Genomic DNA, 16,637 nt, shown 5'->3' on the forward strand with positions numbered 1-16,637 from the left:
GGCAAAAGATGTTACTAACATGATATCATAAAATAAAAGAATATTGAAGTGCTAACATTTCATTGCTAGGCACTGTAACACTGTCCATCTCGCTTCACATATTCTGATTACAGGGTCCCAATAAAAGCAATAAAAACATACGTGGATTAATGACTAAAATCAGACAATCTCATTGAACCGACTTTTCGAATTTCTGTTTTTAGATTCTTATGCATATTCCCAAATCAAGGAAGCTGCCATTTTTGTGTATGTAAAGCGTTCAGATTTCGAGAAATCAGTTTCAGTTACAAAATTCATTTCCAAGAAGTCGTTTGACTTTGGCAGAGGAAATATAAATAATATTAACAAAATGAAGTTTATTGGGATTCTATTACTCGCTGCAGGTATTTATCTAATTTTTTTCCTTAAAAAATTCAGTTAATTTAAAGTTTTAAATTCTAAGACAAACTAGGAAATGTGTTTAATTATAATAGAGAAGTAATTTACAAAAAGTGATTGCATATCAAATGCTGACATTTTCGAGGTGATGTTTTCAAGAAATTGGTTTTGAATTAAATATCGTATGTGATTGGTTTGGGGGTAGGCAAGTTGGAAATCGGAAGCACGGTGCTATAAGAATGAAACGCGGATTTTTCTCAAAATATTTGTGGTACAATAGTTCAACTTGTACGGAGCCAGGTACGCAACTGAGTGGATGACTATTTACTTTAACTTGATATGAGACATAGTACGATGTCTTAAGTTGAGGGAATTTGAGACAAAAAATTAACTTCAGCATATTTATATCCTTAATAATTATGTTCGGACTTTCACCAAATTTTCTAGTATTGTATTCCAACTCCACACTTTAGACTAAGTTAATTTCCCAAATATAATAATATTCAATTATTGATTTTCGTTAGGGAGATACCGGAATGGTTGATATTTCGTGAAGTAGGAGTCATATTGGAGATCCCAATACATTTTATAGATTTTTAGGTTCGATAGTTTCTGAGAATGATTCTTTATTTTAGTTTATACTTTTCAACTTCTCGTTGACAACTAGGTCTACAATTACTAATTGAAATTTTTTATTTAATATATATCTTCTATATCCCCGTCGAGTTATGTGTCAATAGGTGAAACGGTTTCTTAATAAATTAAATGTGAAGATAGACAGATATATTGACAACTGGGCAGATAATTAGACTGACAGATGGATTGAGTGGAGAATCTTAATAAATAGCAGAGGACAAGTGCTGCTAGACGTAAATATTGAAGGCACGCGACATTCTGCTTGTAATTACTAGAAACTCCGTAACCTTTGGAAAGGAAAGAGCGAACTCAATAGTGGGTTTCATTTTTATTAACAACACCCTAGTATATAGTCTAGTTGTCTGGCACGTTAATGAACCTTTTACGTTCAGCGATGACTTCTAACCGGTTAAAAAGGAAAGTAGCAGGCAAAACGATAGAGAATAGGAAAAGTCAGAAAAAATTGCAAAATTCAGAAAATGTTGATAAAGAAGTTTTAGCGGAAACCTTAAGTGAGTGCTGCAATCTAACTGGAAAGCCTAAGAACGTTGCGTGATGCTTCTATGATTAGGCGGGCAAATAATAAGCATAGAGAGCCTACCAGCAGCAGGATGTGTATAAAGCCTCGAAGAGAAAGCTGACCCATAGAGGAAAGCAAACCTAGCTAACACAAGTAATTTTTTTATTAGGTGGACATCGATCCCTGGGCGTGACCCTATAGGGTAGTTACGGTTAAGCTTAAGGGGAAGAGATCATCACAAATTAGCTGTGTGGTAAGCAGCGGGTACTCTGTTTCCTTGACGGCCAAAGAATGTTGACCTCTTGCCTAGGATCAGTACTTAGTGAGGGACGTTCGCTGCGCATGTCGACGCTAAGAAATAATATCGCATATGGTTTGAATGAAATTCTTAATAAAGCAGTTATGGTTGAAATGAAACCGGATGCATTAATCGGGGTCTTCATTGTCTTCTCGCGATAGGGAATATTTCCGAAGAAGCGGAAAGTTTAGATGTTTGTGCATTAAAGTGGGGTAGCCGCCATACGAGAAAGAACTACAGACAAATTCTGGTCCGCGACCTAGTATAATATAGAAGTTCTGCGGGGAGACAAATAAGAGTGACCACCTGTGACCATGTACATAAGTCCAACGACTGGAATTAGAATTATGCATCGAAGTTTCTGTATCGGTTGGTTTGATTTTATTTTTTTTATGCAAGCTCGGGAGGAAAAGAGGTTTCTTTTCCTATTCGCATGTTTTCGATCATTTATCACCATCTTTTTCGTATTTTATTTTATTATTTACTGCGACCTTATTTATTTTCTGAGCCCTATTTTTATTCTTTTTATTTTGATATTTTATTTGTATTCCTATAAATATTTAGGTCTTTTTGTTTTGTTTTATTTTATTTTTTCATATATACATTTTCTTCGGTATCTTTATTTCTTTCTGTTTACGCTTCGTATGTTTTTCTTCTTTTTTTTTTAAATATTTTTTGTTTTTTTTTGGTTTGATCAACGGAATACTTTGATGGAGTTTCAATCAGTGTCTATGATAAAAAAAAGAGAAAAATTACTAAAGGAATCTTTCTTGGTGAATGCCGACGGGGTCGCTTTGGTGTACTAGTCACACTTCAAATTCCACCTTCTGGATTCCTGTAGGCCAGCTTAAGCTTGGGGAAGAATTCCTCTTGGATTTGTAAATTTTTTCTCCAATATTGAAGAAAAATACAGGTTGGCTGAAGCTCCGTACTTTCATCCGTACAATGAAGATTTTTGGGAGCACCTTTGTAAATAGCATTCACGACATCGTGAAAATTACTGGGTTATGAAGAACTGTGATATTACTCGCGCAATACAATGCACTCACAGGGACATATTGTGAGAGGCATCGACTTTCTTATAATGTCTTTAATGATCTAGAGAAGTTGCCAAAGAAGAGTCCTTTAGTCATTCCTTCTCTTTCATCATGGCATGATCACGTCCAATCCAACGTCTAGCGTCCTAAACACTTCTCTATGCAAATGATATTTTACTAGCGTCTCATAACAAAATTTATATTAAGTACCTCGTCCCGACATGAATTGATCGCACCATTTAAAAATGAACGACCCTAATGAGACTGATGACTCCCCTCTCAGTAGCATTAACCTCTTCAGATATGAAATATTAAGGTAGCTCGCATCGGTTCCCTATAGATAGGAGTCACTAACGTCGTGTATTATGAAGTATTATGGAGATGAAGACGAGAGTTCCTATCTATCATAGAGAAGCGCAAGTGAAGTATCTTCGATGTTGCAGTTCTTTTACCTGCACTAATGATAACTAGCTTGCAAGGTATAGTTTTAATAACCAAGATGATAGAAAACGACACAAACTCCAACTGAAACCATGATAGCTTGATACGCTAGGCAATTACATAAAGACCTTTCGACTCCACTGGGAATGGCCTTACGACCGAAGAAAATAGCAAGGTCAATGCTAGCGAGCCGTCAGAGGCTACAAGAACCACTGAATTTCTGAAGGGCATTTTCTGTCTTAAAATTTTGAAAGAAGAAAACCTTATTAAAATTGATTCAAGGTGTGTCTGTCTGCCTTTTTTTAACGGGGGGAAATCTATCATACGCATCTGAAATCTAGGACGCACCTGCCAGACTCTTACTGACTAAAACCTTCCATATTCACCACACTCCCCTCGCGGGACCACTGTTTTGGTATTGCTTCCCGGTGCTGTACAATTCTTTATTGTTCAGTCTACATCAGCTGCTGCCGCTTTGCGTGGTGTTAATTGCAGTAGCTTCCATTCTCTGCCTCAACTCTGCTGCTGTTTCTTTTAGTTGCCGGTGGAGCCGTTTCACCATTGTAACCAACGCGTCCTACGCTGTATTTGATTGCATCATTTGTCTAATGAGATTATCCATCGTTAGCTTTCAAATTTTGGGCAGGTGAAGGAAACGTGTTCTGCATCTTCGCCTCACATGTAGGCCAACCGGCGATTCATCGATACCGAACCTATAGAGGTACTTTCTGTAGCCACCCAGAACTGAATCAAATCGTACCTCGTCTTACCGTGGTTTCACATTGTCTAGATACATATTTATGTTTGGAATAAGCCTGTTGTCCACCGGCCATTCTTCACCTGATCTCATGCTGTTTGCGTTGCAGCCAATGCCATTCGCTCACTGTTTAGGGCTCTTGCTTAGGCTTGCTTTCCGCTTCTCGAACAAGCGGCTTGTCTAATGGGTTAAAATATCCACCGTTATCATTCCGCAATTTCGCATGCTGCCTCATAAAATGTTGTTCTTTAGGCGTGGCATGTTTGGAGAGGGCTTAGCCGATATGCAGCAGGAGGCTGTCTGCGATTTTCTATGATTTTAATGGTTGATGCTTACACTAGTACCGCGTATAAACCACTCGCCGTAAAAGTAATCGTCGTCTGTATTTCGGGCCATCTACATATATTTAGAGCCATCCTAATGTTGAGTTGGTGGTCGCTGTTTTCTGTCGAGTAACCTTAAAGTCGGTTTTAAAGCTCCGCTTCGAGTTGAAAGTTACAGGCCTACCTGCCTGCTGGATCAATACAAGCTTTTGTAATTTCCATTCGGGAAAGATTCTTCTTTTAGGCAATCTGTGAACACCTGTGCAAATATGCTTGATGCATTTTTAATGTCAGTTTCAGCGCCTTGTTGGGAAATCCATCAATTCCAAGGGCTGCGATATTCCGGACCCTTTTCACTGCGCCAGAAGTTCGTGTGCGTTAACTGAAAGGATGTTTTCGGTGCTCATTGGTATCGTTGGGAAGGCAATTTTGTCGGACAGACAATGTCGGAACTATCTCCCACAGTAATCTTGGCCACATAATATGAGGAGATCGTTTATTTTTTATTGCCAACATAACCATTTTGTACGTACCTCCCTATGCGTCAGTCTCTTCATAGAGTCGCTTGAAACAATACTTTTTAAGGTTTTGTGTAAAGAAAAATCTTATTAAAATTGGTATACTGTTAATGCTTACATCCAAAAGGGGGCAATAATTTTGGGTTTTTGCTCTTCGTCGTCCTTCGTGTTGTCATGTTGCCATACTTGGAGTGACAGCAAGCTGATCTTTTAGGGCTCCCCAAATTTCCTTATCTTTGCCCCATCGGCTGACTTACTCGATGTTCTTTTGCAGCTCATCCTCCTCTTTTTCTGTTATTACCATCGCTCTTGCGGTTTTATTTCGTAATTATTCTCCCTTTTTTGCCTGGCTCCTTCCTTGTCTTCATCAGAGGCTAACTTGGACTCAGATTCCTTTGGCTGTTGACTCCTTTTACCGTAGCATTGACCAATGTTTTGGTGGAATCCTTTCTTTTTTTACAACTCCCAAAACTGTACTTGAGCTCCGCTAAATAAATTTCTCTTCAAATAGTTAAAATATGTCCGTCCGTCCGCCGAAAAAAATTTATAGCTATTTATGTAATGGTACCTATGCATGAATTGATATCGGTTTTTATCCAAAGCAAAGCGCGACGAGCCAGCTATTTCTTTTCACATTGTATACACCTTGTATAATGACGTATATTAGAGAGTTCAACAGTTTCTGTGTAACAATTTTGAAGGAGCATGTACTTGATTATAGAATTATGATTATAGAAAATCAATTTAAAATTGTATTAAAACCGTTGGAAAATATACCTCAAAGCGGTGCTAATTTGGTGAACAACTGAAGTAACTGGTTAGCAAATTGTGCCTTCAATGAAGCATCAAGGACATATCTGACAGTAATGTACTTAATGGGAATCAAAATTACCCCAACTGCTACTATTTGTAAAACAAAACCTGATTAAAATCGGTTCAATGTGTGTCTGCCTGTCCGTCTGTCTGTCTGCATGTCGGTCTCTATGTCTGTCGCACGAACTTTGCTTAGAAATAGCTGTACCGATTGACATAAAATTTGGTGAGAAAGGGGGGAACTGGGAAAGTTCATACATGTTATAAGTTACATCTTTCTATCTTGAGTTTATGGGGAGAGGGCCTCATACATAAAATTACAGTAGCTCAAATGTTACTGGAACCGCAAAATACTAAATATCAATATCACATTAAAGTGAGCAGTTTGACATGCTAAATATACAAATACGTTACGGGTTACCTACAAATGGGATAGTTCTGCACTCAAATACTTACTTATACTTAGATAAGAAACAAACGAATGCTTTCATACCTGAAGCTTCCGACTTCCCGACTTGTTTATACGTGCAGAATCGCCGAAGAAAAAGGCGGTTTTTCAAAAAAAATATCTATAAAACTATATGAATATAAAAAGTTAAGTTTTTCGAGGTTGATTGTCTACCTTTAAGTCTCATAAACAAAATACTTTCTGGATTTTGAACGCATCTGTTATAGGCAGTTACGAAAGTATCTCACCAGTTAAGACGATATTCCAGATGAAATTCGCAATTTTGCAAATCAAATTCACGATCTTCCAATTTTAAACCAAATTTACAGGAACAAATTATCGTGTAACCTAAAAGAAAACCTATGTATGCCTTTCATACATAGTCTTGAATTTGGTATGGAAAGCGTTTAATTTGATTTGAAAATTGCTAGTTTCGTTTGGAATGTTGTTAATTTTAGGTGGAAATGCCATTGATTATAAATAGACAACTGTTACCGGATAACACTCTTCGGACTGTAGAACAAGTTACAAGAATTTCAGCTTTTTGCATCTCCAAGCATAGGACGAACGTCTTCAGCGCCTTATGTAAATTATGTGGGACAAATCCCATGGGTGAAATTACAACTGGGACCACTGGGATCTTAGATGCTCGAAAGAAAGACACTCGTCCTTCTTTGAGCAGGTAATAATAAAAATAATAGTGTGGTCCCACAATAGATTGATTTTGATGAAGAATTTTACGGAAGGGGTTAAACAGTTGGTATATCCGGTGCTGCTCAGTACCTGTGTTGCGTAAACCATTTTAAACATAATTGCTTTTCGAAGTAGTATTACCTTGTATAAATTTCAATTCAAATATAACGCAGATTATTGTGTTTCAGGAATACAAGCTCAGGTTTTAGCGGAATTAGAAGCTATTCAAGGGATCACTAGAGGTCAGCAGGATTAATCTTTTCTAATTTTCCAATTTTATTCGACGGAGAAATAAAAGAAACATGTTTATATTCCAGATATTCCTGCATTTGATGAAGATCCGAAAAGTTTAGCTCGAGGTAAATAACTTAAACTTTTGAAATCACATTATCTTTTTTAATGTCTATAAAAATAGTAATATTGGTATTTATATTTTCATTTCCTTGCAGAGAAGAGAGCTTTCCTAGGCCTTCTGGATCCCCCCACGCTAGCTCTGTTCTCCACGTAAGTAACTGAATGATTTGAAGGAACAAATTAAGATTTTTTTTTTCAGTGAGACTGACCGTACTAAATATAAGTTCAAAGATGCAGTAAAAATTTTAAAGGATCGAAATTTCGATAATCAAAAAAAGACTGTAATTTATATTCATGGATTTTTGGAAGGACTTTTTGCTGAAAGTGTTAAAGCAGTTGTGAAAACTTATATAGATCGAAAAGATCATAACGTTATCATTTTGGATTGGCATACACAGGCTTCACCGGAATATTTCTTAAATGCAGTGCAAAATGTTTATAAGGTTAGTATTGGGTGATATGGACAAAGAATTGTTTCTTGAAAATGACGTAACATGCAATAGCGAGGTAAACATTTTCGTCACAATTAGGTTCGAATTATTAGATGGGCATGGTTCGGTTTTGAGCATCAGTGTCATAACTTGTTAATTTATCCGATATAAGTATGTACTCCAATGTCTGACTGACCTAGTGGCAAGACCATTAAGCTTTTGAAGTCTCACTTTCGACTGACAAATTCGCATTATAAGCTGTGTTACATTAAGAAGGTTTTCAGCATTTTTGTTTGTTGGAAAAATTAATTGAAATTCAGTCATAAAAAAATACATAAGGTCATAAAGCGATTAGAGGCGCTCGAGTCTGAGTTTGTACCCCGCTCATCAAATTCAAAGGAACATGAATTTCGTTTTTGAAATTTTCGCAATGTATTCTCGGATAGCTAAGTTAATGATTCATCCAATAAAAAACAAGTCGGAATACCGGAAGCTCGCGCTTCGGGTATAAAGGTTTTGTGTTCATCTTATGTAAGAAACTTCAACGCACATTTTTCTATTCCTATATAGCTACAAATCCAACATATCCCTTCATCATTCATTCATTCATTCATTCTCTTCCAAACTACAAGATATACGTACATATTACAGCCATAGATATTATCCTCACCCTAACTAAACCGATTCCGATTACTGCACATATATATGCACGTATATAAATTGATCGTATCCATATTTCCGTATCTATCTGAATTAGACACTACTCGTAAACTACATTAGCACGCATATACTATATACCTACACACACGTCTGTTTGGAGTAATTGATATTCATATACAAATGACTAAAAAACTAAAACAAAATAATTCTTTCCGACCCTATACATAAGAGCTCATTTCGTTCTGGCATTGATGAATTGATATGTGAAGATGACGTCATCCAGGTTGTAAAGTGCACGAAATCGACAAAAATTGCAAAGTTTTATAATTATAATTTTGTTAATAATAGTTGGATTTTCTTTAAACTTGACCAAATTGTGCACTATATTCTTCATTACACTTACACTTCTGGGATGAACATAAGGGGGGTGGCCGGGTAAATTTCTAAAATGTGAAAATATACTATTTTTAACTTTATTTGTGCAGATATCGGAACCGGATGTATTTTGAGGCCTAGGTTTAGTAGAGATGCACCACTGTGATTTTTTTCAGATTTTTCGGTTGGATAGGTTCTGAGAATGAGAGCTGTTACACTTTTTGTGGGTCATATTTTGAGACCTCACTCCCCTATGTTTCACCCAAAATCAAATATGGAACCAGTTTCGAAAACTACTAATTGAGTCCTTTCGTTTGATACCCCACATGGCCACATTTTATGAAAAAAATGTGCACCCTCAATTCACATGTATGGTTAGCCCCCCCTTAAATTTAACACAAAATGGTGCTACTTGCTGCATGTAAAGGGAACACCAAATTACATAGTCTTACCAATTTTCATGACAATCGGTGCAGCCGTTTCCGAATAAATCGGCTGTGACATATAGACAGACAGACAGACATCGAGTCGATTCTAATAAGGTTTTGTTCCACACAAAACCTTAAAAATCGGTTTTAAATACCTCCTAACGTAGTTTCCCTCTTAAAAATAAATTAGTACCTGACTCAAACCATCACCTTGCCAAAGAGATTCTCATTTCTAATTAATATTTTAGGTTGGAGCTGATCTTGGGACTGTGCTAGTCGACATGATTAAGGGCGGTCTTAGCCTTGAGCGTTTACATATTGTCGGTCATTCTTTAGGTGGCCAAATGTCAGGAGTTGTAGGGCGTACGGTTCAAAAGGTATCTGGAGGAAAAATTATACTTCCACGGTAAATTTTACAAACATTGGTGGAACCTCCGCCTTAACAAATAATCTTTAAACAGTATTTCAGCATTGGATCCTGCCTATCCCGGATTCTATGGTATCCCTGGTGCAGAACATTTAACTGCAAGTGATGGCGAATACGTTGATGTTCTGCACACGGATTCTGGATTTTATGGAGCACCTGTACCTACTGGTACTGTTGACTTTTGGCCAAATGGCGGGCTCTTTCCACAACCAGGATGCATCCTGGTTGTCAGTAAGTACATTTTTTGAAATATTTTTAATTTATCAGCATGAGAGGAAAACAGATGGTTATTATTTTTGATTTCATTTTAATTACTAACTTTTTTTGCCTAAGCCATAAAAGTAAGATAGCGCAGCTTTCAAAACTAAAAGAAGGTCCTTTATGCTGTCATTCGCTATATGGGAAACTGCAACTAAACTCTTTAATTCCATATTCGAGTGTTTTTAAGGTGAATGGCACTTCAATGCACAACCAGATGATATACCGAGGAGCAGATGGAAATAGAGAAATATAAATAGTCAGAAATGTAGACATCATTGCATGGCGAATAACTATTTGAATAAATTTTCACTGGAAACAGATGTACATACTGTGAGCATTTGCTAAGAAAAATTGTTCGAGTTTGTCAAAAAAATTGCCCAACACTTGCTGTCGCGGATTAGTTTAATAATTTGGGAATGTATAGGCGTGTTTGATGCATTGCAAATGTTTGGCGAGTTTCAAACATGTTACGGAAACGATGGCGCAATTCAATATGTTGTGTACCTTTTAGAAAAAGCCAAGCGACGACGGCTTTACGGTTTCTTACCAGGGCAGAGGCAAATCGTCAGATGCTGCCTCACCTCTGCCCTGGGAGCAGCGTGACCGTAGCGGCTAGCAGATGTTAAATGTTCCTTTATATAATTCGTAGAAGACGACATACCTACGAATTATATTGAGCGCAAATCCGCTTTATTGACCAGAGCTTGGCCAGAGCTGAAATATTCGTTTTGAGAATGATGGGGTCCTTCTCAAAACGAATATGTTGTGTACCCTTTGTCTCAATTCCGTTGAAAATTCGCGGCGGCCAATCCTCTTAAAAAATCTGAGGCATTTTTCATGGAGGAGGAGCCATGAGTTTTCATCGGGCTTGAAGAGGGAGCACCCCCTCTCCCTCCATTAATTCCTCATCCACACTGAGGATGGGGTTGAAAAATTCAAAAAAAAAATATGATTTCCTAAGATTTACAGAATATGCTTCGACTATGAGGAATTTTTACTTAGAAGAATTCGACCTATAAGCTGAATTTTATATAGGAGAGGAATCGGAACGTCAATGAAACACCGAACTTTGACTGTATATATATATTGTTTCGCAACTTTAAATTCTTATCGGTCGAAAGCAAGTCAGGAAACTGGAAGCTAGACACTTCAGGTGTAAAAGGTTTTGTGTTTCCCCCGTGTGTATATAGTTGAAAATTCCATTGCCGTCAATTTTTAAAATAGGTCATTCACATAAATACTTTGATCTGAAAGGCGCTGTATTGACAATAGTCAATCTCATACGCTTTACACTAAGAGTTAAATATTATTAGCAAATGTGAAGAAGTTAACATATACCAAAGAGGGCTGGGGAGAAGTAGATTCTTTATGAATAGGATTTTCATATTTCACTCGAATATCAATTACTTCCGTTAATTATGACGTCAGCATCTCTTTTGCATGACTTAAGATGTAGTATGGAAGATACTGTCCCCTATGCTGGCGTAAAAGTACTCCCAGGATTAGCTTAAGGGGGGATTTTTCAGTCAATTTCCAGAAGTTGTTAATATACTATTAGTAAGTTTAATTGAGTAGATATCAGGATGGGGCATATTGTGTAGTCGACATTTCATACAAGCGCACCACCCTAATTTTTTTCAGATTTTTGGGTTGGGTAGTTTCTGAAAATGAGTCCTGTCTCATTTTAAGTGTGCACATTTTCACTCTTTACTCGGGCACTTCGTAATTCTTATCAAATAATGTCAGTTTCGGAAGGTACAAATCAAGACCTTACATTTGTATTGTATTCGGTGAAAGGGAGCCCCGTTTAAACTACACCTGAATTTATGTCACTGGCTGTATGCTTGGGATTTCATAGTTCCCACAAGTCCACCAAATTTCGTTCGGATCGATTTATCCGTTTTGGAGAAAAGTGCATGTGACTGCCAGACAGACAGTGAAACAAAGTTAACCAGGTTTCGTTTTACACGAAACCTTAATAAATGAGATCCAGTCGCAGGAAGACCGAACGGTCATGATATCCCTCATAGATCGGAATCATGCATCCTTATGTAGGGGATCAAACATTCTTCGGAGGGTTCTTCTCTCGAACGAGGCCAAGCATTCGGAATTTTTCTTGCTAAGAACCCAAGTCTCCGAGGAATACATTAGGACTGGCAAGATCATAGTCTGTGGCCCTATGGTGAGACGTTTCGAGCGAAACAGTTTTTGTAAGCTGAAATAGGCTCTGTTGGCTTCCGTGCGCGGATTTTATCATCGTAGCTGTTATCGGTTGTGATTTTCGACCCTAGACAGGAGAAATTGTCAACGGTCACAAAGTTGTAGTCTCCTATCTTTATTCTTCAGTGCAGTTTGATGCTGTTGGTCCTGACGTTGCCACCATATATTTTGTCTTGCCTTCATTGATGTCCAGCCCAAGATCTCACACCGATCGCCACCTGCTCGATCTGGATGAAGGCAGTTTGTACCCCTCGGGTGGTTCTTCCCATGATGTCGATATCGTGAGCATAGGCCAGTAGCTGGGTGGACGAGATGAGCATCGTACCTTTCGCATTTACCTCAGCTTCACTTTTCCCAGGCCCAGGTTAAAGAGGACGCATGATAGAGCATCCCCTTGTCTTAGACCGTTGTTGATGTCGAATGGTTTTGAGAGTGATCCTGCTGCTTTTATCTGGCCTCGCACATTGGTCAGGGTCAGCCTAGTCAGTCTTATCAATTTCGTCGGGATACCGAATTCCCTCATGGCCGTGTACAGTTTTACCCTGGCTATGTTATCATAGGCGGCTTTAAAGTCGATGAAGAGATGGCGCAGCTGATGGCCATATTCCAACAGTTTTTCTATCGCTTGCTGCAAAGAGAAAATCTGATCTGTTGCTGATTTTCCTGCAGTGAAACCTGTTTGGTATAGGGCAATGATGTTCTGAGCGTATGGGACTATCCAGTCTAGGTAGATAGCGGAGAATATCTCATAGATGATACTCAGCAAAGTGATACCTCTATAATTGCTGCACTGCAGATAATGCCTCTTTCCCAGTCGTCAGGCATTCATTCGCTGTCCCACACCTTGAGCACAAGTTAATGAACCACCTGGTGTAATTGGTCGCCTCCATATTTAACCAATTCGATTGTAATTCCATCGGCTTCTGGCGACTTATGATTTTTAAGCCGATGATTTGCTCGGACTGTTTTTTCCATACTTGGTGGTGGCAGTATTTGTCCGTCGTCTTTAGTTGGCCGGACCTCATACTTGCCAATGTTCTGGTTGTTCAGTAGTTCATCAAAGTCCTCAAACCATTGCCCCAATATGGCCATTCTGCCGGAAATCAGATTCCCCTCTTTGTTTCGGCAGGATGAACATCGAGGTGTTTAAGGTTTCATCCTGCTGACTTGTTGGTAAAACTTGAGCACCTGGTGCGTTTGCTCCCTGTACTTTTCGAGTTCACAGATCTGTTGTTTCTCCTAGGCTTCCTTCTTCCGTCTGTGAAATCGATTCTCCGGTCGCCGGTGTTCGTGATAAGTCTCCGCGGGTGCCCACGTCCTTTGGGAATGCAACATTACTCGGTATGCGGCATTCTTCCGTTCTGTTGCTAGCTTACATTCATCGTCAAACCAGCCGTTTCGACTCTTTTTGCTGGGGCCAAGTATGATTAATGATAACGTTCTTCAGGTGATTGTGATTGTGGTCAGCACGCCTATTTTACTTTTTTCCAGAGCTAGAGAAAACCCATGCTCAGTCGTTCATCTGCTGACTCGCCGCATCGCCATTCTCAGTTTGCATCAAGCTTATTTAACCGTGCGTGCGGCGATCGGCGCCGCCAAATCATCTGCGTATCCAAACAGATACGATTTATTAGGAATCGGTAGTAGATCCCATATGAGACATTCCAAAAATCTGGATCAAAAATAAGTCGTTGAGCCGCTCCCAATGTGACCCTCATTCTACGATGCCCTTTTTGGATCTTGTAGACCAGGGCGCTTCCCCTTTAAATAGTCCATCAATATCCGCAAAAGATAGACTGGAATATGAAAATAATTTTTCTGGATTTCTCGAGCAGTATCCCTACTGTGTCCATCATGCTGAGAAGATAGTACCCTAACGGCGTCTCGGGGTTATCTCGCGTTTGCTTGTTAGTATAAGTCCTTACCTTCCACTGGGAGGCAGAAACACTCGTTGTGAATAAGCACTTTAGTAAAAAGACCGGCTTATACTTGAAAAGAAGTTTCAGCACTTCCGTGAGAATACGCTCCACTCCCGTTGCCCAGACATACACTGGTTTTCAGTACTTAATAAATTAAAGCGCATACCAGACTTTCTGTCATTCAGAAGGAACAATTCTTTCCATTCCTTGTCTGTAGCGTGGTATATTTCAAATGTAATCTAGGGGTGTTACAATATTGTCTGAAATCTGAACCCAAAACCTTTGCAGGTGCTGCCAATTCTGATTAGATATATAAAAGAATAGTAGATATTGCTTAGTCCACTGTTGTTTGTTTTTTGGAAAAAGTCGATGAAATGCAGGTTTCCATAGTCAAATCTTTATTATTCAGGGTATACTAGCAGGAGTCCCACTAGGAGGTGCACCATTAGCATTAACCTCTCTATTTTGTATTTCGGATTCGATTCGGATTCTTCTTGGTGGTGCCCATGGTTTTTGTGTTTGTACTCCTGTTGTAAGTTTGCTACTAGCAAATCATTGAATGTGCTAATGTGACGAAACTGGAGTAAAGTCTCATTAGAATAAAAGGAGGAGGAATAAACGCTACAATTAAAAAGGAGAGCATGCTGGTTTTTTACTGAATTCTTTACTCTAGGATTTCAAATGTAATGGCTCTTACAGGACGAACTAAAATATTTGCTTTTCTTTTAGATGTGTGCAGCCATCAACGATCTTGGTGGTATTGGAATGAAAGTCTACTGAAGAATTCAACGAATTATTTCAACTCAGTTACCGCAAAAAATTGGCCTGACTTTAAACTGGGAAATGTCGGAGAGTTTAACCCTGATATTGTTATGGGCTATGGTGTCCTTGACAAGTAAGAACTGAATTTTCGAGAAATTCACAGAGCACTTAAATAACTTCTACCTAATTATTTTTACAGCTTAAATGGTAATTACTATCTGCAAACAAATGGTGCATCACCATTTGCTCGAGGAAGAACAGGAATTAAATATGATTAATTCGAACCAAGATGTTTTGGAAGTAGTTAAGATTATTGTTGAATAATTTTTTTTTTAATTTCAATGCATGTTTTAAAGTACGAGTAATAAATTCCTATTTACGCAGCAAACAGTCTTTTATATGCTATACCTAATTAGCTCAGGAAATATTTTTCAACAGACGGTTCCAAGCCCAATTAAGAAAGGATAGTATATAGTCTGGAAGACCTTATAGTATCACCCGAATTTTCCGGGAGTAGGTGTATTTTTTGTTACTTCACTGGGATGGTATTTTCATAGGGTTCCTCTCCTCTCTAGATGGTGTAACTCTGGAGAGCGGCACTGTATTATTGAACTCTGGTAAGCCTTCAGAAAGTAAGCGTGAATCGAAGGTCGAGTAAGTGTTTATTGCATCCACCAGGTACGCCCCAATGTCCTTGAAACTGTTATCAGACAGAAGGTTAACTGCGGGACTTCGGTCCGGAGGAAGGAATATTTCAATAATATATGTTATGTACCAACGGAGATTTCTGATACAGAGAAAAAGAAGGCTATCTATCAACCATTGAATGCAGCTCATGAGAGACTTTTTTTTAAGGCGACATTGCGATTCCCATGAATAATCTGAATATTAAAGGAGACTTTGACAACGCTTTGTTTGTTGGATATGTGAGGAGTGAATGAATGGCGTTTTTCATTGGATGCACATTGTTCGAAGACAGAGTTTGCCACAATGTCAGTTGCGTTTGAATCCATTGACTCAGGAATTGTCTTTTGGAAGTGCGTAACAAGAGGTGCGCAGAGGTAGGTCTCTCACTACTTGGTGGTTGCTGGCTTACGCTTGCGTGTTGCATCGGCCAGTAAGCTTAACTTCAATTGCTAGCCTGATCAAACTGTCGACAGTGAAAAAATCGTCTCATTAATCAAATGGCAGATGCTTTGAATATTGATGACAATAGGACCGCTATTAGAAAAGCTTCGTTCTCATACGCTGTTCAGTTTGTCGGCCACTTCCCGAATGGTATCACAGGAGCTGGATGACTGTCGAATCGTGGCATGTGAGTGATTTAAGGGTGTATCTCGGACAGTCCATCGTAGTGCCTTAGGAGAAGGATGTTTATTAGTGTGCTGGTCAGAAAGTGGAAGGTACCGCAAAAAATACTGTGATTGCAAGTCTTTCGATGGTCCGGTTAACTGTTAACTCCCCATTCACAATAATGAGCAGCTGAGAAGGAGGAGGTGGCAGAAGAAGTGCTTCAACGCGGGTCTCAAGGTCAACACATCAATTATACTTGGCTGAAAACAGACAAAAACGGAAGATCGCAAAAGAGATCGCAGCCAGATTCGCAGATTATAAAAACAAGAAGCGAGGTGACAGTATCCTGCGGAAGGTTAAGACAGACAGTTCTCTCCGGGGTTTGGGTGTAAAATGGTTAAGGTCCAGTGAAGCTCTATCTCGTGAGAGATATGGTAGACGCGGATTGAACTTCTAAGTAGAAGCGGAGTACAGCCACTGGTCCTGACGTGGAACTATCCCTTTCAGCCCCTATAGTTTTCTAAATATCGAAGTTCGTTTTGAATATCGAAAATGTCTTCAACTTCCCTTTATTTGCATTGATTTGTGGTTGATCAGTTGGGTAGCGGAGTGAGAGAAAATCGTTATCATCCAGATGTCGATGGA

The 16,637-nt window shown here is 38.7% G+C and overlaps 1 protein-coding gene across 2 annotated transcripts; it reads left to right on the top strand.

Moving 5' to 3' along the window:
• The first annotated feature begins 201 nt into the window (after window positions 1-201).
• LOC119647153 (lipase member H-A-like) lies at window positions 202-15,087 on the top strand. 2 transcript variants are annotated; one of them, XM_038047959.1, is made up of 9 exons: window positions 202-383; window positions 7,051-7,104; window positions 7,180-7,221; window positions 7,312-7,366; window positions 7,416-7,659; window positions 9,359-9,516; window positions 9,572-9,768; window positions 14,667-14,832; window positions 14,899-15,087. In XM_038047959.1, exons 1-9 carry the CDS (start codon window positions 350-352, stop codon window positions 14,975-14,977), a joined length of 1,029 nt encoding a protein of 342 aa, XP_037903887.1. In that variant the 5' UTR covers window positions 202-349; the 3' UTR covers window positions 14,978-15,087. The 2 variants fall into 2 exon arrangements, with proteins under 2 accessions (XP_037903887.1, XP_037903886.1); XM_038047958.1 differs by lacking the exon at window positions 202-383 and adding an exon at window positions 603-678.
• Window positions 15,088-16,637: the final 1,550 nt, after the last annotated feature.

The sequence above is a fragment of the Hermetia illucens genome, chromosome 1 (assembly GCF_905115235.1).
Source record: "Hermetia illucens chromosome 1, iHerIll2.2.curated.20191125, whole genome shotgun sequence".
Taxonomy (NCBI): domain Eukaryota; kingdom Metazoa; phylum Arthropoda; class Insecta; order Diptera; family Stratiomyidae; genus Hermetia; species Hermetia illucens.

Bases quoted from the DNA above. Each gene is read 5' to 3' on its own strand.
- LOC119647153 (XM_038047958.1), top strand. From the start codon at position 618: ATGAAACGCGGATTTTTCTCAAAATATTTGTGGTACAATAGTTCAACT. The intron at 9,517-9,571 runs GTAAATTTTACA...ATCTTTAAACAG, and splicing joins GGAAAAATTATACTTCCACG to TATTTCAGCATTGGATCCTG. The intron at 9,769-14,666 runs GTAAGTACATTT...CTTTTCTTTTAG, and splicing joins AGGATGCATCCTGGTTGTCA to ATGTGTGCAGCCATCAACGA.